Source organism: Ranitomeya variabilis, chromosome 4 (genome assembly GCF_051348905.1).
Source record: "Ranitomeya variabilis isolate aRanVar5 chromosome 4, aRanVar5.hap1, whole genome shotgun sequence".
NCBI classification, from domain to species: Eukaryota; Metazoa; Chordata; class Amphibia; order Anura; family Dendrobatidae; genus Ranitomeya; species Ranitomeya variabilis.
In genome coordinates this window covers 283,847,115-283,871,343 of record NC_135235.1, presented here as the reverse complement: position 1 = coordinate 283,871,343, position 24,229 = coordinate 283,847,115, and the positions used below count along the sequence as shown (strand labels likewise).

Sequence of the window (24,229 nt, the reverse complement as noted above, 5' to 3'; positions counted from 1 at the left end):
TGCCCCGAAAACCCAACCAACGGACCAACACCTCATCTCTCTTAAAATCCATTTGCCTAGCATCCGCACGAATCGCACCCCAATGCACAAAAGTGTCCAAATATCCAGGCCAGCAGTGGGGTCCGACCTGCAAAATACAACAACAATTAATAGCCACCAAACCAGTAACCAACATCAATGTCGAACATAAGACAGGTACCGATTAGACGCCCACCTGCCAATACGCTTAATAATTTCCGGGCCCAAACCAGCAGCCTCAGATGCTGCCCCAATCCGAAATGAGTGTGACCCAAAGGAAAATGGGTCCAGGCCTAACGACGTCAGGCCTTTTCTCAATACCGCCGTGAACTGAAACCGCGACAAAAACTGTCGGTGCCGCAAAAGTGGGCCAGACCTGCCAGGCTACAATCTCCAATAATCCTCCAAACACCGATGAGGGCACATCAAACCCCCAACCACCTTCCCTAAAACCACACGTTTCCCTTTACCCAACTGATCGGTCTTTGACCGCCTAATCCAAAAAGCGATTCCACCAACCCAAAATTCCACATCCTCTGCTAACAAACCCCCCGCTTTAAGCCGATTAGGGGACACCAACTCTCCCAGTCTCAATGCCCCGAAAAAAGCCAATGAAAACGCCAACTGAAACAAGACAGCCTCGAAATGAGAACTACAAATACCCCCCAAGGCCTCCCCCAAACGTTCCAACGTCCCAAAAGAAATGGGCCACCGCGCATCGCAAGTTGACGAACCCCTCCGAAAACCTTTTAACGCCTGCCGAATCAAGAAATCCTTAGTAACATCCACGGAACCCTGAAGCTTGAAACCAAAAGCCAAACCAGCAATAAATTTATTCAGCCGCGACACCGACCAACCCCATTCCTCCGCCAACCCAATCAAAAACAAAATTGCCATCACCTTATCACCATCCGAATGAACCGAACCCAACTGCTCCAACCACCCCTCCCACATATGCCATGATGATTCGTAACCTGACCATGTCCTTCCCGACACCGAGGCCTGTATCAACCGACCTCCACGTCCGCAACAATCCACCACAAATGAGAAGGGCATGGTGTTCCTGCGTCCTCCGCATCCGGAACCAACTCCCGAAAACGCTCCCACTGTAAACGAGACAAAGCATCGGCTATAGAGTTTTGAACGCCGGAAACATGCACCGCTGAAATCCAAGTATTCAACTCCAAGCACCGCAACACTAACTCCCGAACCAATCTGATTACCGGGGGAGAGGAAGATGAAAGACTATTTATCACCGCCGCCACGCTCAAATTATCGCAATGAAAACGTGCCCGCCTATCCTGAAACGTACGACCCCAAATGAACACCGAAACCACAATTGGAAAAAGCTCAAGCAATGTCAAATTTTTTGTCAAACCAGTTTCACACCACCAATCAGGCCATTGGCCAACGCTCCATTTACCAGCACAATAGGCCCCAAAGCCAACACTGCCAGCTGCGTTCGTAAAAATGTCGCTATCAAAATCATTCACATCCTCCTGTTGAATCAAAGCCCGGCCGTTATAATTATCCAAAAAGCGCCGCCAGATGACTAAATCCTCCCTATGCTCCTTATTCAATCGTATGAAATGATGTGCGGACCGCACACCTGCAGTCGCCCTGGACAATCTTCTGCAAAATATTCTGCCCATAGGCATAATACGGCACGCAAAATTCAACCGCCCCATCAGCGACTGCAATTCTTTTAACGTAACCTTGCGCAATTTTTCACATCTCAGCACCTCCTGATGTAACGCCAGCAACTTCTCCTCAGGTAATCTGCACTCCATCCGCTCCGAATCTATGAGAATACCCAGAAAACTCAAAGCCGTGCACGGTCCCTCCGTTTTTTCCCACGCCAAAGGCACACCAAACTGACCGACCACCCATTCCATGCTAGCCAACAAATTTCCCCATAACAAAGAATCTGGCGGACCAACAAACAAAAAGTCATCCAAATAATGGATGACAGACGGAATTTGGGAAACATCCCGAACAACCCACTCAATAAAAGTACTAAAAGACTCAAACAACGAACATGAAATCGAACAACCCATAGGCAAACACCTATCCAAATAAAACCCCCCGTTCCAAAAACACCCTAACAACGGGATACTATCGGGGTGAACCGGAAGCAATCGGAAAGCCGACTCGACATCCGTCTTAGCCATTAAGGCACCGGCTCCATACCTACGCACCCATTGTACCGCAGCATCGAAAGAAGTATATACCACCGAACAAAGCTCCTCGGCTATGCTGTCATTAACTGACTGGCCCTTCGGATACGACAGATGCTGAATCAGGCGGAACTTGTTAGGCTCCTTTTTAGGGACAACCCCCAGAGGCGAAACAACCACCCCTTCCATTGGTAACACGCTAAACGGCCCCGCCATATGCCCCAACTCCACCTCCTTCAACAATTTAGCCGTAACTACGTCCGCCTGTAAATTGGCCGACCTCAAATTCTTTTTTGAAAACAGGATAGCATGAGCCGGATGAGGAATCCGAAAACCCTCAGAAAACCCGTCCCATAGTAACCTCGCCTTTTCCCGATCTGGATACCTACTTAGATAAGGGGCCATCCTTTGAACCTTCACTGGTGTCACCCCCTTGACCGCCTCCCACTGCTGGTTTACCCCTTGCTTTTTTAAAACATTTGGCCGCTCCATGTTAGGCCCCGCTGCAGTGAGAACAGACATGCTTGAACTTGCATGTACTGCCATATTTGCATTGGCCGTCATTAGACTGCCAACACGTCCCTGTTTTGTCCTTAGCCCCTTGTGACACCTGTCCCCCAGCTCCCTGTCCGGACTGCTGACCGCTACCCCCTCCCCCCCATGAAAGGACTGCCCAAACCACGTTGGAGCCATAACTTTCAACCACAACCCTATGTCTTTTTGCTCCCATTTTATCTCGGGCCTGACCGCCTTCCTTTGCCGAAACTGCTCATCGTACCGAGGCCTCCGTACACTCTATATGCCTCCCCTATAGCATCCAGGTAGCAAAACCGGCCCGAACAGTTCTCAGGAAACTTTTTCCCAATAACACTCGCCAAGATTGAAAACGCCTGCTGCCAATTCACAAAAGTCTGCGGTATTAAGCGCCAGTGCCTCTTTTCCTCCTCCTCCTTTTTACTATCCTCCTTCTTACCCTTATCTAGATTAAACTTCTCCAAAGGCAAGAGGGAGAAAATCTCCACATATTCATCTTTCCAAATTTTTTCCTTTATTTCTTTCTTTAAGTGAGCCCCTAACGGCCCCTCAAAACACACGTAAACCTCTCCCTTAGCTCTATCATCCAATTTAATCGTATCTCCTTTTTCCTTTTCCGTTTGAACCGACACGGACACCCCTGCCGCCGACACTTGCTCAACGCCACTCGCTCCACCAGATCCCACTACCACCCCGGCACCTTGGCCGGACCCCGGCAGCCACGCACCTATCGGAGACGACCTCACACTACCAGGGCCACCCCCATCCAATCTCCTCAAAATCTGAGACATACCCTCCAAAAGCTCCCTGACCCCCGGAACACCAACAGAGCTAGCCCCCCTCTCCCTGCCAAATTGACCCCCCTCGTACAAGCTATCCCCAGACCGTATTTCACTATCCATCACCGCAAAAGAATCAGCCTCATACTCACGAAGCTGCGCAGGTGCTGTGTCCCCGCCAGCCGTGCGATCACCGAAATCGTGTGGGTCACTCCCGGATCCGGAATCCTCCGCGCTGCTGTGTTGCTCCTGGCCCACGCCCCTGGCCTCCTTGTCACCAGGGGGGACCGGAGCAGATGAAACGGACCTCTCCCTTGACCTTCTGGGCGACCTGGACCTGGCGGCTGCCAACCCGTCTCCATGCCTGTCTTCTTGCTGGGCCCTGCCACGAGCCCCAGCATCTGCCGAACTGCGGCCCCTCCATACTGGGCCAGGCTGGGGGGTTGAAGTACGCCTGCCCGTCGCCCTGCCTCTTGAAACGCAGCCCCTGCCAGGCACCTGGGGTGGGTCAGACCCCATGCTACCCGCCGCCGGACCGCTGCATTCATTCCTGCCGGCCCTCCGCGCCACCACTGTTCCCTGAGGGCTCCTCGTCGTCGACGTCGCAGGCACCGGAGCAGCCGTCCTTGCTGCTCCGCACCGGGTACCGCTCCTGCTCACTGCTGCCATACTCTGCCCTTGAACCGGAACTACTCCGGCTACTTCCGGTGCAGCCCGCGCCTCACTTCGGGCCTGCACCGCTGATGCTCCGGATCGCCGCCCAGCGCCAGCAGCGCCGGCCGGAGGATTCCTGCCAGAGGGCGGGCCGGGGAGGGTTGGTGACCCGCGGCCCGCGCCCTCCGCAGGGTCCCGAGAGGGGCTCCGTGGCCGGCGTCTGCCGCGAGCTCCGGTGACAAACACTCCGGGGGATGGGTCCTCCTGGATCTGGTCCCCTGGACACCGGAACCACCCAGAAGAGATGCCAGCTGTTCCTCCAGCCAGTTACTTCGCCTGGACCGTGCCATCTCCCGCAACTGCCTCACCAATGAATCTACAGAGGACATCGTGCATCTTCTCACTCTGCTGCCTAACCAGGTAATGGCCCCCTTCCCGCACTTTTCCTAAAAGCCCGCCCTACGAGCTACAGGCCACCCCTTTCCTCCTCCCCTTAAACCAATCCCCACTAACCCTGCTTTAATTTTAAACAATGCTCCCCCAGTCCCCTTGGCAATGCAGTCATGGGGAGCTTTCGTTTAACTGCGTTCCTACAGCCCCCCCGCTGGAATGCTGAAAAGCTCTTCTCTTGCAACATTCTGACGAGATTCTTCTGCTCTGTCAAGGAAATCCTCATCTTCTTTGATGAGCTTCAGTGTAGATTCTTTCCTGAAGACTTTGCACCTTTTCCCCTAACAGAGTCACAGGCTTGCATTTCTGGCACATAAAGTTGGTCTTTTCCTGTGACAAGTCTGCAAACATATGCCACACATTGCAGCACACCATATGGGTAATCTCCTTCTCCATGTGGAACAAAATGAATCGTTGTAAAGATTCCTTCAAGCCGCTCGATCCAGCTTCACCCAAAGATCTTCAGACTCGCGGCGACTCTTCATTCTTCAGAGAATGCACCTGAAATATGATATATATATATATATATATATATATATATATATATATATATATATATATATATATATATATATATATATATATATATATCAAATATATTTGGGGACCAGAGCAGTGCGAATCCCCCCTTTTTTCCTGAGCCGTTCTGACCCCTCAATAACCTGATACATAACGGTATGATTTTCCTATTTCTATGTAACAGATCTATCATTGCTGGATGACTCGTGTTAATATTCATGCCGGAGCTTCCTGCTAATCGCTCTCCTGTCCTGGTATTTTATGCTTCCTGTAACCTCCATGTGACGTCCTTGTGTTCCCCGCACGCTTAGTATAAATCTGACAGCAGTGACTTTCTCCCAAGAACTAATTTTTAGGAAAAGGTTTTATGTGACATAAAGTATAAATCTACTTTAAGAGGCAGATAAATATAAAATCTGCAGCCAGACACAGCACAGACTCCAGACGTAGAATCTGGGTCATCACACATCCAGTACTAGACTTTATATTAACTTTTTTTATACTTTTTTAAAATGCAAACCCTTAAAAGATAAAAACACCTTTGGGGGTAATGTTTGCTTAAATGTGTGAATTTTTTGATAAAAACACTAAAATGTGTGCTATTCCTTCACGACCAAGCGATTTTCCATTTTTGAGCTTTCATTTTCTCCTCCCTTTTTATCAAGAGCCATTAATTCTTGTTTTTCCATCAACATAGAGAAATGAAGGCTTCTTTTTTGCTGGACACAAGTTGTAGTTTTGTATGATACCAGTCATTTGACCACATAATGTACTGAATAAAGTGGGATAAAACATTTTAAGTGAAGTGAAAAGGTGAAAAAAATGCAACTAGACACTTTACAGAGGAAGCCAAAAACTGTGGTCCCACCTATTGGGGGTAGCAATCCTAAAAGTTAATAGTGACCATTTAAGAGCCCTGCCACACGAGTTGGTTAAAGAAAGCAATTCTACCATTGTTTTTAGTGCACTGAGCAAAGTTTTGATGTAATTTCTGTTTTGATCACTTTTTATAGCATTTTGTTTCTTAAGAGAAGTGCAATGACCAAAAAATGGCAATTCAATCAATTTTTTTACCTTTAATTTACAGATTAAATTCTTTTACAGTTGTGAGGACTTTTTATGGTTTCTTATTTATTATTTGAATGCTTTTTATTCATTGTTTAACTGGGAAAAGAGGACGATTTTAACTTTTTTGCAACCTTTTTTATCTTTAATTTTATTTTTTTAGTCCTTTTAAAAGAACTTGAATCTGTGATCACTTGATCGCTTATGCTATATACTGCATTGCTACAGTATATTAATATATAATTGAATTGAGGTTCTCCTATGTAGCTAATCCAGAGACTGGCCTTCAAAAGTGGACCAATATAGCAGCTGGGATAGGAGGACCATCCTGACAGTCAGTATGGGAGGACCATCATGGCAACTGGCATTGGGAGGACCATCATGGCAGCCGGTATGGGAGGACCATCATGGCAGCCGGTATGGGAGGACCATCATGGCAGCCGGTATGGGAGGACCATCATGGCAACCGGTATTGGGAGGCCCATCATGGCAGCCGGTATGGGAGGCCCATCATGGCAGCCGGTATGGGAGGCCCATCATGACAGCCGGTATTGGTAGGCCCATCATGGCAGCTGGTATTGGGAGGCCCATCATGGCAGCCGTTATGGGAGGCCCATCATGACAGCTGGTATGGAAGGCCCATCATGACAGCCGGTATGGGAGGGCCATCGTGGCAACCAGTATGGTAGGAGGACCATCATGGCAGCCGGTATGGGAGGAGAACCATCATGGCAGCCGGTATGGGAGGACTATCATGGCAGCCGCAGTAGGATAACCAACATGGCATCCATGGCAGTATTCAGAAGGCCATCATCTGCAATAGAAACCTATCAAGAAATCACATTGCCAGGATGCCAATGGTTGCAGGTGCTGTGCCCAATGGTAGCCCAGCCATTTGAATTGTGAGAGTCACTCGTGTTCTAGGACAATTGTAGTAATCCCTTACAACTTTCTGCATTTTTCTTTATTCCCCAGTTTCTAGCAGTTGGCAGGTATCCTCGTTTAGTGAGACAAAAGCTCATCAGATCCTCCAGCAGAAGCCAACACAGTTTGTCAGATTCAACCAGTACCAGCTGTCCCGCATCTACCCTTCCTCCTACAGAGTGGATTCCAGTAACTACAACCCCCAGCCCTTCTGGAACGCTGGTTGCCAGTTAGGTAAGTTGCTCAACGCTCTAGTACCTTTTAACAATTGTCTTTATATTGTTCGTTCATTTATCAAGAATATATTTCTAAAATTAAAATGATGTTGATCCTAAAGATGAAATGCAAAATTCTTACCCAAAATTAAGTGGATGACATAAAAGTTTCAGACTGCCCTTCTCCGCCAGAGGTGATGGTACATTTTCTGCACCAGTCACGTGGAGGTGCTGGTGGTTCATGAGAGCGTCCGGTGGCTGTCCTCGCTGATGATCTGCATTGCCCAAGACATGAACTACTCTGGTTAGGAATATGGATATGCTTCGTTGTCAGAAAAAGATTGCCATAAGATTGAATGGCTGAAAAATGTGCAAGTTAATAAAAAAAAAAAAATCCAAATTACATGTTGACAATGAAACGTTTCGAAGAGGTAAAACTTTTCATTGTCAACATGTAATTTGAATTATTTTTTTATTTTTATAACCTTGTACGTATTCCAGCCTTTCGATTGGATGTGCTCTATTGTCCTCACCCTCGTTAGGATATGTGTTGTTAGTACCGACAGAACAGCAGAACAGTTTTCCAACCAGTTAGTGAGAAACGATGCTCCGCATGACATGGAGACCCCCATCTATAATTTTGGAACATCCTTAAAAACTCCTTTGATGCTGTAATTCAGCAGCTGAACCACCATGGGATACCTGTCCCAAAACTTTGCAGACATCTGATCATCTTCTCGGTGAAGAACTTCTCAGACAGATGGTCCATCTCTTTCGGAGTGGCATCAATGGCGTTCTGGCAAGAAGCAGAAGGAGTCAGATTCCTTTTGGAGAAGAAAATGTTGTGTGGGTACTTTTTAGTTTCCATAGAAGCAAACGGTAAAAGAACAAGACACAGTAAAGATGATGGATATACAACGCTCTAAATATACTGAGTAATGTACAAGCTGTCAGGGACTGGGAGAGGGCTGCATTTTGCAATTATCAGGTTAGGGCATTTCTGGGCATAAGGGTAAGTATAAAAATCAACAAAAATAGCTCTTTCAACGTGCATTGGAGACTTTGTCGCAAATTCTTGCCATCTGCAAAATTATTTTTTCCTGTAAAATGACAAACACCATAATGGAGTCCAGTGTGAGTCCATTATAAGACAATGGATTCCATTGGGTGTCTTCGGTGCCTATAATGTGAAGGATCTAGCGCACCACCATTTTTGGTCTTCTGTCTCTTTGATGTGATGACAACAATGTTACCCCATCCAAACGCCTAAATTTAACAACTTTTCATGTGTCATTGAAGTTGACATTCTCTTCTTTTATTTATATATTGTTCATATCTCTGCAGTTCGTGAAGGCAATTTTTGTTTCCTACAAATAACATCCTGGCCAACAAGTTAAGCAGAGACCCCTGCTTGCCATTTTGCCATTTATAGACCATCTTCCTTGTCATTTTAGCTCACGTAATAGTGTATGCTGCCATACACGGCTGATATAAACCCACCAAGTAGTGCCTAATTATTAGACCAGACCCAAATAGGACTCCCAGTTTTCCCCGAAGACCAATCCATGCCGATACGATGAGGTTTATAAATGGCAGTTGATGGTTGTATGTGATTTCACCAATGATGAGAACCCTGTACAATACATCCAGTAGGATACATGAAGGTCACGGTGTTTTACAGTCCGTTATTATCTATTTTATATTTTTATTATTTGCTATTCTACTTTATGTTGTTAGTGATGGGTGAACATGCTGGGATAATTTGTTATATGGACACACTCGGACACACTCGAGTGCCAACAAGGGTGTCTTCAGTGTCCTCGAATACTATGTTCGAGTCCCTGCAGCTATTCGACAGCCTCAACACATGCAGAAATTGCCTAACAAACAGACAATCCCCGCATGTGTTGTGGCCGTTGAACACCCGCACAGATTCGAACATATTATTCGAGCACTTTGAAGATACTCTGCTAGCACCCAAGTATGCTCCGATAACATCTTATCCTAGCACGTTCGCACATAACTAGTTATTAGGTGTTTTTTATCCAAATTCTGAGGACCCATTACCGGCCCATTTTTTAAGTCATTTCTTATTTTCGGCTTCTTCACCAGTTGCTTTAAATTACCAGTCCGAGGGCCGAATGCTGCAACTTAATCGAGCAAAGTTCAACAGCAATGGGAACTGCGGTTACGTTCTGAAGCCGAAATGCTTGTGTCATGGTGAGGAGGGCCGCCGTGAACAGACGTGGTCTACGGATAGCCAAGAATGTAATAATGATGAGCATGCATGCATTATAGAACTCATAGTTGGGGCACCACTCATTCAGAGGCACTAACGCCAACTCATCCAACTATACTAGGGTACAAGGGAACCTGCATGGGTGGGGGCCCAAATGTCCCTCCGACACATAAGAACCCCCCCCATTATTATATATGGACATGAGCCCAAGATCTGTAGTTATGCCTTTATTGCTATATCTACCCTTAAGGTGAATCTTTGGCTTTTTCAAGTCATCTGGACTCATTTACAAGTCATAGGAATATTTTATATCCTTCTGGGCATTTAGTAGCAAAAGACCCATTTGCACTTGGACCGTATTCACTGGGGGATCCTAAGTCGCACAGGAGGGATGCTACAGGTTATATGTATAACGGTCACATTGTTTTATGCTTTACTTTCATATATTTAATTAGGTGCCTTTAATCCAAACTCTGAGGACCCCTTACCGGGCCAGTTAAAGAAGCAGCTAGTTCTCCGAATAATTAGTGGGCAGCAGCTTCCAAAACCAAAGGACTCTATGCTGGGGGACCGTGGAGAGGTAAGGGCTTCTTCTGTAGAAATGAAACCCAATCTAAAGAATTACCAAACATAAAGATGCAGTTGATGAATTATTTTTAGGTAAACTAAAAATGATCCATATTGAGCAAGATATATTAATCCTAAAACTTATATTACACATTACAATGTTCTGGATATCCCAATATTGAAGAGTTATGTATTAGGCATTTGCTGATTTAGAGGACTTAGTTTCTAACGGTTCTGTCATTGCGATAATAGAGATCAGCAATTAGTTATGACTACATAGTGCTGCAGTGTAAAGCATGAGCAAGTGATCGGAAAAGTAGAAAAAAATAAAATTGAAAATTGTTTAAAAATGCATTAAAAATAAAACACTGATTTAGGCACTAATTAATTTTCTGATGACACATTCTCTATGACCTATAGGACATATTTAGAAATGTGACAGATAAATATCTTCTGAAAGAGGAAGAAAAGCCGAAATGTTCCCACATCTTGGATGCTGTAAATTGCATCAACCGTTTTATGTCTTTGCTTTTCTGAGGAACATTAGTGATGAGTTGTCACTGGCACAAGCTCTGAGGAACATTATTTATCCACCATTGATTTTCGGGAGCACCTAGTTTGGTCATAAGGGACAGTGCAAGACATCGGGGAAAGAACGTGGTGATTGAACAGCGTGTCCTTATGAATCGTCCAGCACCAGCAAGGCTGACATTGCTTTTATTAATAAAGTCTTACATTTCTAACATTTAGGACAAGCATTTATATTCCACTCACGTGGTACAGACTTATTGATTTTCCATAAATCATTGTCTTTTCCTTTTTATTGTTCTTCTAGGGGTGTTGGCCCCTAGCAATGCAATGCTGAGCAGCACCATATGCCCTAAAGTATCCTCTGCATCACTGCTTTTACATCCTAGTCCAAGGGACTGTTGTTTTTTTTTCTCTCCAAGATTTAGAAAGCCCATCCCTTCAAATAGATTGCCCGTACTGGGACACCATGTTGCCCGTGAATTCTGTCCTGTTCGAATACAGGCCAGAAAATTGGAACCTGTGTCATCTTCTGTGCTATTATATTCTGTAATGGAGGGAATGTGCATAAAAATGACCTATTGTTTTAATCAAGTGTTATTTATGTAAAATACATTTTTAGAGTGTGTGTATATATATATATATATATATATATATATATATATATATATATATATATATATATATATATATATATATATATATATATATATATAATTTTATTTTTTTCCCATCTCCATTAATTAAAAAGAAAACTTAGCACTTTTCTTTTAGCCAGTCCGCTTGTTCCATTTATCTGACAAACCATTTTTGTGTGTGTGGCGCAAAATCGCTGGAACTGATTCCATACTTCTTCATGGCATTGTCCATACTATTCTGTCTAGTAATTCAAACATTGTGTACATTGTACATTCTGTGTTATCTACTGTATATAGAGGTGATATCAGTCATTGTACAGGAGGAGGAGGTGAGCTGTAACACCTATTGTGAATGATGGATCCTGTGTTATCTACTGTATACAGAGGTGTTATCAGTTATTGTACAGGAGGAGGTGAGCTGTGACATCACCTATTGTGAATGGTGGATCTTGTGTTATCTACTGTATACAGAGGTGTTATCAGTTATTGTACAGGAGGAGGAGGTGAGCTGTGACATCACTTTTGTGATTGGCAGACCTTGTACTATACATTATACCACCTTATCAGTCAGAATAATCCTGTCTGTAGTGACAACTTCTTGGAAGTCTTCTGATATAAAGACTAGTGGTTTTAGTTTTTAGTAGATTTTTGCTTTTATATTGATGTACATTCCCCTTAATGGTAATTTTTTTTTCTCCCAAAAACTGTGAGTTTCAGTAAGATGCAATCTTACACCCAAACAGACCTGGATGTGACAATAAACTGATGCTTCAGTGAGAATAGGAGATGGTACAGGACAGTGGATCTCACAGGGACATAGAGAATGCAGAACCCAGAACAAATGGAAGGGTTGGGAACCATCCTAATTTTGCCAAGAAATACTGTATATAGCGAAAAAAAGGATCAAAAACACGGCCATGCAGATGACGCAGATCTTGCCGCCTATATCTGATGTCTATAGTATGTTGCTTCTCTTTTAGATCATTGATCCTTTTGTCGAAGTTGAGCTCATCGGTTTATCTGTAGACTGCTACAAGGAGCAAACCCGGGTCGTAGATGACAACGGTAAGATAATTCCTAATATTTTCTGCTTTTATACCTTTTACAGTTGGGACATTTGATTCCGCTTTCCTTGCGCTGCTGTGAATATCTTGTTGCATGTACGCCACTCGGTATATGAGGTTAATACAGAGGAAACATGAGTTCTTTTCGGAATCCTGGGAAAATCTTACTGGGGATCATTATTTATAATTTTCATAGTAGTGGGGTGGTAACGGTTTACAGGCACACAGCTATGGCACAGTTCTGAGCTGAGCTGATCACTGGGGTTTTATTTAAGCTTCTTTTCATCACAGAGAATCACTTCTCTTCATGCAATGCTTCATCCACGTATATGAAAGTCTCTTTACAAATAACTTCTCATCACAGCATCTACTCTTATCCTAAGCAGAACTGTACCTTGCTCATGCAATGAGATGAAGGGGAGGGGGATGAGTTCGGTGCTGTAGCTCGCTCACTTCTCTGTCTTTAGCTAATAAAGATGATCCTGGCTGTCCTAACTGCTTCTATGATTACACGGTCTGATTTCAGTCTGACAGGAGTCTCTATAGGACACATCTTACTCTTGGATGTCCAGGACACAATAACCACTTTCTCAGTATCCCCTGGGGCTGCGCTAACCACTCCCTGTCTGCTATAACCATTTTAACCCCTATAGTTGCTGGATGATTCTAAATCAACAGTGCAGCTTCTATCTGTCACAATCTTCATGGTGTTTTGTCTTTATTCACACACAGTCCAAATTGCAAGATTTTATTTGCTCCTTCACAATGCGCCGCCACTTTAATAGGATGACAACCACAGCTTTGGATGTGAGCAGAGAAGAAAATCCTTATGTAATTCTTAAACCCTACAACAAAGTAAAGTGAGCTGTACAAAGTTACAAAACGTGTTCAAAGTATAATTTTTACTTTTTACCTGTTTAATGTTTTTACTTTGCACCACCCTCTTTGTATTCTTTGCGTCCAGTAATTATCTGGGCGTCATTTTAAATATTTATTATTTGTGCGGTAAAAATAACAACCCCATTTAATTCAACAGGATGATAGAAAACAAATGTAAGATTTTTGTAAACTTTTATCTGTAGGTTTCAACCCAATGTGGGAGGAAACGTTGGTGTTTACCGTGAACATGCCGGAGGTCTCTCTTATTCGCTTCCTTGTCTGGGATCACGATCCAATAGGGCGAGACTTTATTGGGCAGAGAACAATTTCATTGAGCAGTATGATGCCAGGTAATTTGCTCATTGTGAGTTTATTAATGGAGCCTCCTTAAATGTGAGGAAACACCAGGATTATGATACTTTCAAAGAAATATGTCAGCAGGTTTTGGCTATGTAATCGGAGAGCAGCATGATAGAGGGGCAGAGGCTCTGATTCCAGTGATTCCAGCAGTGTGTCACTTACTAGGCTGTGTTTTTCTGTTTTAATAAAATTAGTGTTTTATTAGCAGGAGATTATCACTACCAGAGTAGGTGTCTCATGCTGCCTGGTCCAACCACACTTCCACCACTGATGCATTGTACACAGCTGCCAATCATTGATATGGTCGAGAATCTGTTACCAGGTTTTTGCTATGTAATCTGAGAGCAGCATGAGGGCATCTGAAGGGGCAGAGACTCTGATTCCATTGATGTGTTACTTACTAGGCTGTGAGCTGTGGTTTCAATAAAATCTGTGTTTTATCAGCAGGAGATTATCACTACAGGACTAGGTGTCTTGGGTGTCCTAATCCAACCACACCCCCACCCCTGATTGGCTGCTTTATGTCAATATACAGTGTACACAGAAAGCAGCCAATCAGTGATGTGGGCGGGGTTATACAAGGCTCAGCATTCCAAAATCTGCAGCAGAGAAAAGTGTGATTCTATCACAGCCCAGTAAACTAAGTGATACATCACTGGAATCAGGGTCTCTGTCCCTACATCATTGTGTTGTTAGATTACATAGCAAAAACCTGCAGACAGATTCTCTTTATGATTTCACATTATCTTTTTGGTTTTAAGAAGAAAGTACAAACTCAATAAGGTGTATTATTGAAATGGAGATTTGGGGAGATTTCTTTAATATTGGCAAACATTTCTTAAATGCAATTTGCACTAAAAGGTGCAAATTGTGCAACATTTTTGCTTTATGCAATGTGCTCACCAACAATGAGAAAGTGGGCATGGGTGCACAATGGGGGCATGACCAACAGTTTTTAAGCTGCGTATATAAGTTACAGCAGTGTTGTGTTTAAAAAAACATATATATATTGAGGTGCTACTGTGATCTCGGGAAAGAAAAAAACGTAACACAGCCACATCGTGGGAATGTAGCCTTAGGCAGACGTTTTAAGCCTTAATTTTGGCGCGTATCTTTCTTGCTCATTTTCTGACATTGTTAATGCACCAAATTTATTAGGAGGTGTGCATCTTTCAATTAACATGGTGCAACTTCCTCCATCAATTTAATTTTTTTTTTTACATTAAACTGGTTTATAAAAACCAGTCTTAACAAATCATCCCTATCAGATTTATTGCCATGAAAAGAAAAAAGTTACAAATTGCGTACAACTATTCACATAGTTTTATTATAAATATTTTTATGTGTTGAATTTTACATTTATGGGACTAGATTTATATATATATATATGCCTTATCCTGGGATCTATCAGTACAGTAAATCCGTCATAAAATCCTCTGCTGACCCTGACCCAATCTGTACAGCGAAGCTGACATGTCAGCTGCGAAAACAGAAAGTGTTGGATTGCGTGTGCGCCATTGACCAGTATAAAACTTCAAAGATATTATATAAAGATGAGCTTTACCGTTTTATTCTGGTCACTGGCGCACACACAATCCAATGCTTCCTGCTTTGCTGTGTAGATTGGGTCAGGGTTAGCAGAGGATTTACTCAGTATGATAGGATAATAACTATATAACAACAGTGTCCCTCATCAACAGGTGGTCTTGCGTTCCCTGTATGAATGGGGAGGCAATTCACATTAGTGACCACTACTACGAGGTCATGCATACGCAATGAGGGACTTTTTGGGACCCTTTTTCGCATAATGTCCCAGAATTGGACACTTAGCAAATCATCTGCTTATCACCAATTCTGTAGATCGGTGATTATTAATGTTGCTCATAGGAGAACTCCTTTATCTTCCATTCAACAACGTACTGATGTAGATACATGTAAATAAAATAGTCAGCTATAGCTTGACCACCATTGAAATAACCAGTTTTCTCCCGTTTCCCGTAGGTTATCGCCACGTATACCTGGAAGGTATGGAAGAAGCATCTATTTTTGTTCATGTAGCAATTAATGACATCAGTGGTAAGGTGGGTGCAACTTCTCTCACTAGGGTGAATACTTTTATTGTGTGAATATATGTAAAGATTAATATTTAATATCCGTCTAACTCATGTGCCAATAACAATCCTTATTCACAAAGTATCCAACCCTAAAATCTCTCTGATCTGTACACCTACGGTCTGGATATAAGAAACATATGAAGAAACACAAAGTATATTCTACGAGTTCAAAACTGATACCGAGAATTAGAAAAAAAATAAAGATTGTTGCTTTCTTCTAAGAACTGCACCGTGCCTGTGCGCATCTTGTGTTGGATCTCGGGGCTGAATTCCACTGATGCCGCGGTTTTTGGAAGGGATCAAAAGTGTTTTTCGAACCCTTTAAATTCAGGAGTTCCCAAAAAAATATCAATTGAGTCAAAGAGTAAATATTTTATGGCAAATGCCAACTTTCCTGGAAGCTGGAACTAAATAGAATGCGGCATCTTCCCCTTTAAGTAGAGTTGCATTATATATACTTAGATTTTTTTATGGGGTCGATCTTTTATTAAAGGACTAATACCCTTTGCTGTTTATTAATCCTAATTCATGTGTATCTTTAAAGTGTCAATATTAGCATAAAGGATTACAATAAAGGGCCTTGGGTTATGCTCACATGTTGCATTTTTTGCTGTGATTTTTTTTGCTGTTTTTTTTAATGGAAATTTTAAGTTGCGTTTTACAGTACCAGCAAAAGGTAGGGGATTTCACAAATCTCATGCACACATATTGTTGTTTTTTTCTGACTGATTTGGAAAACTGCTGCGTTTTTGCAAACTGCAGTGTGTCGCTTCTTTCGGCGTTATTTCAATATTTTTGCAGCGTTTTTTCACATCCGGGTAATACTCTCATTTAGCCACTAGAGGGCACTAAAGGCCAAGGAAATTTCTCACCAAAAAGCCGCCCAAGGCAACCTTCAATTCTGGACGATCCCGCAGCACTTGGAGCGTTAGGCCTTAAAATATGCCCCTCAGCTGCTGCAGAACTTCTTTTTGAAGTGTAATTGAATTGATTAATACGAAACGTCCCCATGCATTTCAAAAAGGACCTGACAAAAGCAGCATCAGAGGTTTGGATTCTGATATTCTGTAGCAGCTCTGGCATAGAATTCTGTAAAACATACATTTCTCATTCAATCTGTTAATTTAGGAATTACCTAATATATAACCTGTATAGGGGTTAAAGGGAACCCCCCCCCCCAGGTGTTTTTAACTAAAAGAGCCACCATGTGCAGCAGTAATGCTGCATTCTGACAAGGTGGCTCTTTTAGTTCTGTGTGCTGTAACTAGAGAAATAATCCGTTTTATAATTTGTCCTAAATACCTTTTCTTCCGTGAAGGAGGCCGGCCTTTCCCCCCTGCTGCAGACGCCACACAGCCGTCACTCACGTCTTCTTGGCGCCGGGCGCTGCCTCCTCAGCGCTGTTTTGAAATGAGCCGGCGCCTGCGCTCTTTTTTCCTGCCTGGTGCAGGCGCAGTGATCGCTGCCCGTCCTCAGTCCTCATATGCAGTCTCTGTGACTGCGCCTGTGCGGCCGCCCTGCCTGTGAATCCCAGCCCCGCAATGTGAATAAATCATAAGTCACTGCGGGGCTGGGATTCACAGGCAGGGCGGCCGCGCAGGCACAGTCACCGAGACTGCATATGAGGAAAGACGGGCAGCGATCACTGCGCCTGCACCAGGCAGGAAAAAAGAGCGCAGGTGCCGGCTCATTTCAAAACAGCGGTGAGAAGGCGGCGCCCGGCGCCAAGAAGACATGACTGACGGCTGTGCGGCATCTGCAGCAGGGGGGAAAGGCCGGCCTCCTTGACGGAAGAAAAGGTATTTAGGACAAATTACAAAACTGATTATTTCGGCAGTTACAGCACCCAGAACTAAAAGAGCCACCTTGTCAGAATGCAGCATTACTGCTGCACAAGGTGGCTCTTTTAGCTAAAAACGCCTGGGGGGGTGACAGGTTCCCTTTAACTTCACAACCCCTTTAAGAGATCGACGTCAAGAAAGTGAAATGGTCGCAGTCATTAAAAAAATAAAATGGATAAATCAACAATACGAGAGAATATAAGGAACTTTGTAATATATTTTATTAGAAGAATCAGTTCCATTCTCCACTTATGAGCATCCACTTTCCTCGATTTCCCAAACCCATCATCCACTCTGGGGGGAAAAAAACATTGTAATCCATCTTTGTCAAAGCTAGATGGACTCCCAGCATGGTCGCGTGTCTTTTTGCACCTTATATCATTCTTTATAGAGAGGAGAATGGGAGGAGTGAGAGACACAGGCAGCTTTCATCATCTGTGTTTCACTTTAGTGCTGGATTCACAGCCACAATGCTCAGTACTGTTGAATAACATCCTCCGTGCTGCTGCTTCTGAATATGTACTACATAGAGGCAGGAGAGCAGGGATCCTTCATGTCTGTGTGTGTATGGGAGACATCATAGCAGCTGGTCTCTACCTGGTAGCACGGAGACAACTGATCTTTAGAGGAAGAACCTAAGTACTAAAATAAAAGTGAAAAAAGGCTGGCATAAAAAAATCATTTAAGTTAATTCACTTATTAGGAGTTAATAGAATAAATGGAAAAAGAACCCTTTTTCCAGCAGTAGCCTTTAGTTTCTTCATCCTCATCACTAGCTTTCCTTTATTAAACCAGTATTTATTTCTTGCGTCTTTACACATATATTCTGCAGCTTTTTTTCCCTACCGCTTGTCATCATGCTATAGCCCCGGGGCTGACAATCTAATTTCCCTTCCTTTGACACAGAACTCAATAATTTCATAGGAAACCAATTGACTTTTCTTTTTAGTATTATACAACATATTGATGGCGTTATTGGCTTCTTATGAAATTGGCCCCGGAGAGTTTGTGCCCCCCATGGAGAACGGCGCTGTGGAATACATCAGCGCGAGATAAATGCAAATTATTGTTATTCCGCTCATATTACTTTCTATATCCGATTACGAAGGGTTATTATTTTATGTGGCCCTTTTTATTTCTGTTTTTGCAAGAAATTGCTCAATTAACTCCAAATTCACTGATCTATTCAAGCTCCTTGATTGTGCCCCTGGGTTTAAAGGGAATCCGTCTGCAGGATTTCACCCCCCTAAACTATTCATTTGCGCATGTAGCTCTTTCAAAGACAAGTCCCGGATTATTTTTCCATGAATGTTCCTCTGTTACTGAGAAATCGGCGTTTGAATAAATATGCAAATGAAGCTGAAAAACTATTTGTAGATCTGAAGCCTCCGTCACTCCAGCTCTATTCCTTTCCCGGTGCCACCGCCTCCTCCTGTTTGACTTGACAGCCTCTATACTGTGTGACTTCAAGTAAAGGATCTGTAAGCCGGGAATAGAGCTGGATTGACGGAGGCTTCAGATATACAGTAGCTCTTTATCCTCAGTTGCATATCGATTAAACCACTGATTTCTCAGTAATGGAGGAACATTCTGGTCATGGTAAGGTATTGCTGAAGTTAACTTTGAAACAGGTACGTGCACCTATAAATTGTTTGGGATGTGAAATCCTGCCGACAGATCCCCTTTAAAGGGAATCTGTCAGCATGTTTTTTCTATGTAATCTAAAAGCAGCATAATGTAGGGGTGGAGACCCCGATTCTAGCATTTTGTCACTTAGTAGGCTGTGTTTTTCTGCTTCAATACAATTAGTGTTTTATTAGCAGGAGATTATCACTAGTGGACTAAGTATCTCGTGCCTCCTAGTACAACCACACCCCCAATACTGATTGGCAGCTTTCTGGCAATATTCAGTGTACATAGAAATCTGCCAATCAGTGATGTGGCCGGGGTTATACAGAGCTTAGGATTCTGAGCTCTGCTAGATCTGCATCAGAGAAAACTGTGATTGTATCACAACGGCTGAACCCAGAAAACTAAGTGATACATCGTTGGAATCAGGGTTTCTTCTCCTATATCATGCTGCTGTTAGATTATATAGCAAAAACTTTCTGACAGATTCCCTTTAATATAGAATCTCCAAAATGGTAAAATAACCATGACCATAATGATCATAACATAATTCCCTTCTGTTCATACTTTATAACTCAGATTGTTTGCACCTAGACACCGCGCTTATTAGAACTCATGATCGCCCCTTTAATAAAATCCGGAAACCTCCATATATACAAACCAATGTCCAACTAAGCGGATTTTAGTATATGTACCGCCGTGCTTTGCTCCTTTTCACCTCTTGAACCTTCCATTTTTATTTATATAGTCTTCAGGCAGGTACAGACAGGCAAGTATTCTCTCATCCAGAAGAATCTGGCCAATTATGCAAATGACCCTAGTGCGATCTGATTGTCTGGGATGAGGAGAAAATGCAGAAAAAAAAATGTCCCCATTATCTCGGTTCTGTGAGTCCGTGGAAATCAGACCGCACTCAGGTGTCCTCCTTTTTTCCATGGGCTCATTGACTTGCATGGCCGAGTGCACTCCAAATATCGGATCAAACTCTGACATGGAGCAATTTTTTTACCCAGGCAGCCTCTGTCCAAGGAAAAGATTGTATAAAAAAATTGAATATAAAAAAATTAAATATAAAAAAAAATCGGATATAAAAAAAAATGGATATAATACTATCTAAAAAAAAATATACAAAAAAAATCACATGCAAAATTGCATATAAAGAAATTAACTATAAAAAAGATTTTAAAAAATTGTATAAAAAAATTTGAATATAAAAAAACATTGGATATAAGAAAAATTGGACAAAAAAGATTGGATATAAAATAATCATGCAAAAAAAATCGTTCATAAAAAAAATTGGATATAAAAAAAAATCGTATATAAAAAATCCTATATAATAAAATCGTATACAGAAAATCACATGCAAAATTGTATATAAAAAAAATAAATATAAAAAATATCTAAAAAAAAAAATTGAATATAAAAAAATTGGATATAAGAAAAATTGGACAAAATGATTGGATATAAAATAATCATAAAAAAAATTGTATACAAAAAAATCACATGCAAAATCATATATAAAAAAATGAAATATAAAAAAGATATTAAAAATTTGTATATAAAAAAAAGTCAAAAAACATTTGATATAAGAAAAATTGGACAAAAAAGATAAAATATAAAATAATCATTAAATAAATCTTCATAAAAAAAAATTGGATATAGAAATGGATATAAAAAAAATTGGATATAAAAAAATTATATATATATATATATATATATATATATATATATATATATATATATATATATATATATTAAAAATTTTGATATAAAAAATCGGATATATACTGTATACTGTATACACTGCCCCATAGCAGAACATGGGTCCGTGTGCGATTCTATGTGTTGTCGGATCACACTCGGACCGATAACACGGACGCCTGCACGAACCTTTATTGTGTTAACTATGCGAGAAAAACTTGCCAAAAAATGTCGCCCTAGTACACATCAAAATGTTAGCGCAAACCTTGTGGCTGTATTTATACAGAAACCTTTAAGGGGTTGTCTCATCATATTCAATGGGGAAAATTGCAAAGTTCTTGTAAGAATAAGCAACTTTGCAATTTACCTCTTCTTAAAAATCCTCTCTGTTGTGAAGAATTGAGGGATTTTTACTTCTTTGAGTTACAGCTCGTTGCCTAGTATACCGGCTGCCAGTTTGCCAGGCAAGGAGCCCAGCGCTTACAATCTATATAGCTTGTAAGCGCTGCTCTCAAGCTGTCCGGATCGCTGCTACAGAAGTAAACGCTGCCTGTGCTCGGTGAGTCGGAAAGTCTACCGCCCCCCCCTCGGCAAGAAGGAAGACAACAGGCAAGGGAGCGATGAGCTCCTGAAAAGTGAACATGGGAACACCCCTTTAATATATAATGCCACATATACATATTCAGCCATGTTTAATTGCATTCCCTTTATTATGTTAATCTGGTCTCCAATTACCAAAATTAGGTAATCCACCGATCTCCGAAACCAGCAAAGGCACAAAGACTCGCCTCTTAACCCCTGCCAAGAACATCAGAAGTGAAAAGATGCACAAAACAACCCATTATGGAGAGTATCGCCTCGTTGTGCGCTTGCCAAAGTTAAAAGAAGCCTTTCCCTTGAACTGCTTCCTAGAGTGCTTTGCATCCCCGTCCACGTCTCCTTGGAGCGCCTAATGTGCCAGCGGACGGGATCAGGAGTTGTTATGCCAAGAAACTTCTTGTTTTATTTTTATTTATTTATTTTTTTAAGAACTTTTTTCATTCTCAAAAGTAAAGTGGGAGGTGTGGGAAATTAAACTTTTGCTATAGAAAATGGATATTTAGATGCTTTAGAGTATTGTTTTCTAATAATAAATTTAATAACCTTTAATAAACACTAGGATGAGACACAATGCCACAAAAAGTTCTTCTCCATCCGTCCCAAACCAGTGCACGTATTCGAGCACAGCCCCAGTCCCATATGGACCTCCGGACCCCCAGTTCTTGTGATCGGGCGACAATGCTATGATCAATAACTTACCACAGAAAAGGTAATAAGTTGTGATTCCGGAACAACCCCTTTAATAGACTTTTTGATACAGATCTCTGTATCCCGGCATTCACATCACGTAAAGGTTATGCACAACTTTGTGCATCCTTTTTTTAATTGTTTTTATAGTTCCCAAATGCAAGGATTATTACATTTCTATATAGTCTTTATTAAAAATGTTCTTCCATTTTTCTGCTGAATAGTGTTTTAGTTCTTTATCTAGTTCAGAACTTTTGCAAAACTGATAGAACTGGTCAGAGCTCCTGCTCCTGACTGCTCCATCTGCTTTACCCTCCCTTTTTTATGCCAGCGATAGAAGCAGGCAGTACACAGATACACAGATCGGTAGTGGAGAGGGGAGAAAGTATCTAAAGTTTTATGGAGAGCAGATAATATAGGATGTGGACAAGCAGGAAAGTATATTGATAGGCAGAAAAAGCAGTATAGGACATGATGTGAAAAGCGCTGTACTTTGGGTCCAAATAGCAACCTCTCATCTGACATATATTACTGAGAGAGAAACAGACCTTACATCCATCCTACATTACTGGGAAAGACACTCCGATAAGAGAAAAATCTGAAACTTAGAACAAGCTGAAAAGCATATAAAAAACTCACATCCAACCTATATTACTGGGAGAGACACTCCCATAAGAGAAAAATCTGAAACTTAGAACAAGCTGAAAAGCTTAAAAAAAGACCTCACACCCAACCTATATTGACACTCCCGAAAGCAAAAAATCAGCTTGGAATAAGCTGAAAAGTTCAAAAAGACCTCACGTCCGCCGGCCTACATTACTTGGAGAGACCTCCAAAAAGAGAAAAATCTGAAACTTGGACCAAGCTGAAAATGAATGAATGGAGACTGCAGACTGAAACTTAGTGCACTTTCTTTAACATAAGGCAATCACAGACACATATGTAGAAATCATTGTTTTTCCATGTCCTGTGTGTTGATAGGCTTTTTAATGGTGCACTCCACGCTCTGCATTTTGATGTGTTTTAGCTTTATTTTTCTAATACAGACCTTCAAATTCACCTTTCATTCAAATCAATAATCTGGTGATATGTGACAAAGAACAGGGAATGTTAGGAAATGAAGAAATAATCATCGCTTCATTGTATCCAGAACCTTGGTTCCAGTGGTCCCTTCCAGCCCTGCAGTTATGACATCCCCTTCATTTTTCATGTGACCGCTGCAGTCAATGATTGGCCTCAGTGGTCACATGCTGTACATGCAAATGTCCCTGATGAAAACCTTGATTGGCTGCAGCATCCAATTAAATAATGGGCCGGTTGTCATCAGTGCAGACATGGCAGGAACCAATAGATTGGAGGATTCAATGGGAAAGTATTTTTTTTTTTAGTTTAAAACATTCCCAGGTCTTTGACAATTTTGAAACAAAATCCCCGGAAGCCCCTTTAACTTATTATCTCTTGGCTGCCCACTAGAGCCTAAGAAGACACCAATAACGCCAATGGATGCCAATAAAGCACTTATAGTGTATTCTATGAACATGCCAAAATTCTTACTGGAACAAACACCTTCTGACAACCAGTTTTAGCCTTGGGAGTGAGGAAGGAAGAGTCTACAACTACTATACACCTGATGTACTGTGACGGTTTCGCGTGCCAACTCGTATACTCTCTTCTAAAGTAATCCACATTATTCTGATGAAGGCCTGGTTGACTGAAACGTTAATTCTTTAATGCATTGGATTACAATAAAAACTATGTTCCCTACTGATCCATATAGTAGTGCCGGGAGCTTTTATTTTTCAACGGTACCTTTTGACTTCAAGACGTTACAGATCACTCTACCGAGTGAAGGGTGCGCAGATAGGATATTACTCCAAAATTCATGAAAAATAGAAGCTCCCGACACTCCTACATGGACCAGTAGTGGATATAGGTTTTATTGTAATCCAATGCATTAAATAAGTTAACGTTTCAGTCAACCAGACCTTCATCAGAATAATGCGGATTACTTTAGAAGTGGGTATACGAACTAGGAAACACAAATCTG

General features: G+C 42.0%; 1 protein-coding gene across 2 annotated transcripts in view; it reads left to right on the top strand.

Moving 5' to 3' along the window:
* The window catches only part of PLCH2 (phospholipase C eta 2), a 694,774-nt gene that overhangs the window by 640,521 nt on the left and 30,024 nt on the right, over nucleotides 1–24,229 (top strand). For both annotated transcript variants that reach the window (XM_077250076.1, XM_077250077.1), the window contains 6 exons: nucleotides 7,172–7,354; nucleotides 9,448–9,555; nucleotides 10,030–10,154; nucleotides 12,288–12,372; nucleotides 13,454–13,600; nucleotides 15,612–15,691. In XM_077250076.1, the coding sequence (XP_077106191.1) occupies nucleotides 7,172–7,354; nucleotides 9,448–9,555; nucleotides 10,030–10,154; nucleotides 12,288–12,372; nucleotides 13,454–13,600; nucleotides 15,612–15,691 (728 nt within the window). The remainder of the gene's footprint in view (nucleotides 1–7,171; nucleotides 7,355–9,447; nucleotides 9,556–10,029; nucleotides 10,155–12,287; nucleotides 12,373–13,453; nucleotides 13,601–15,611; nucleotides 15,692–24,229) is intronic.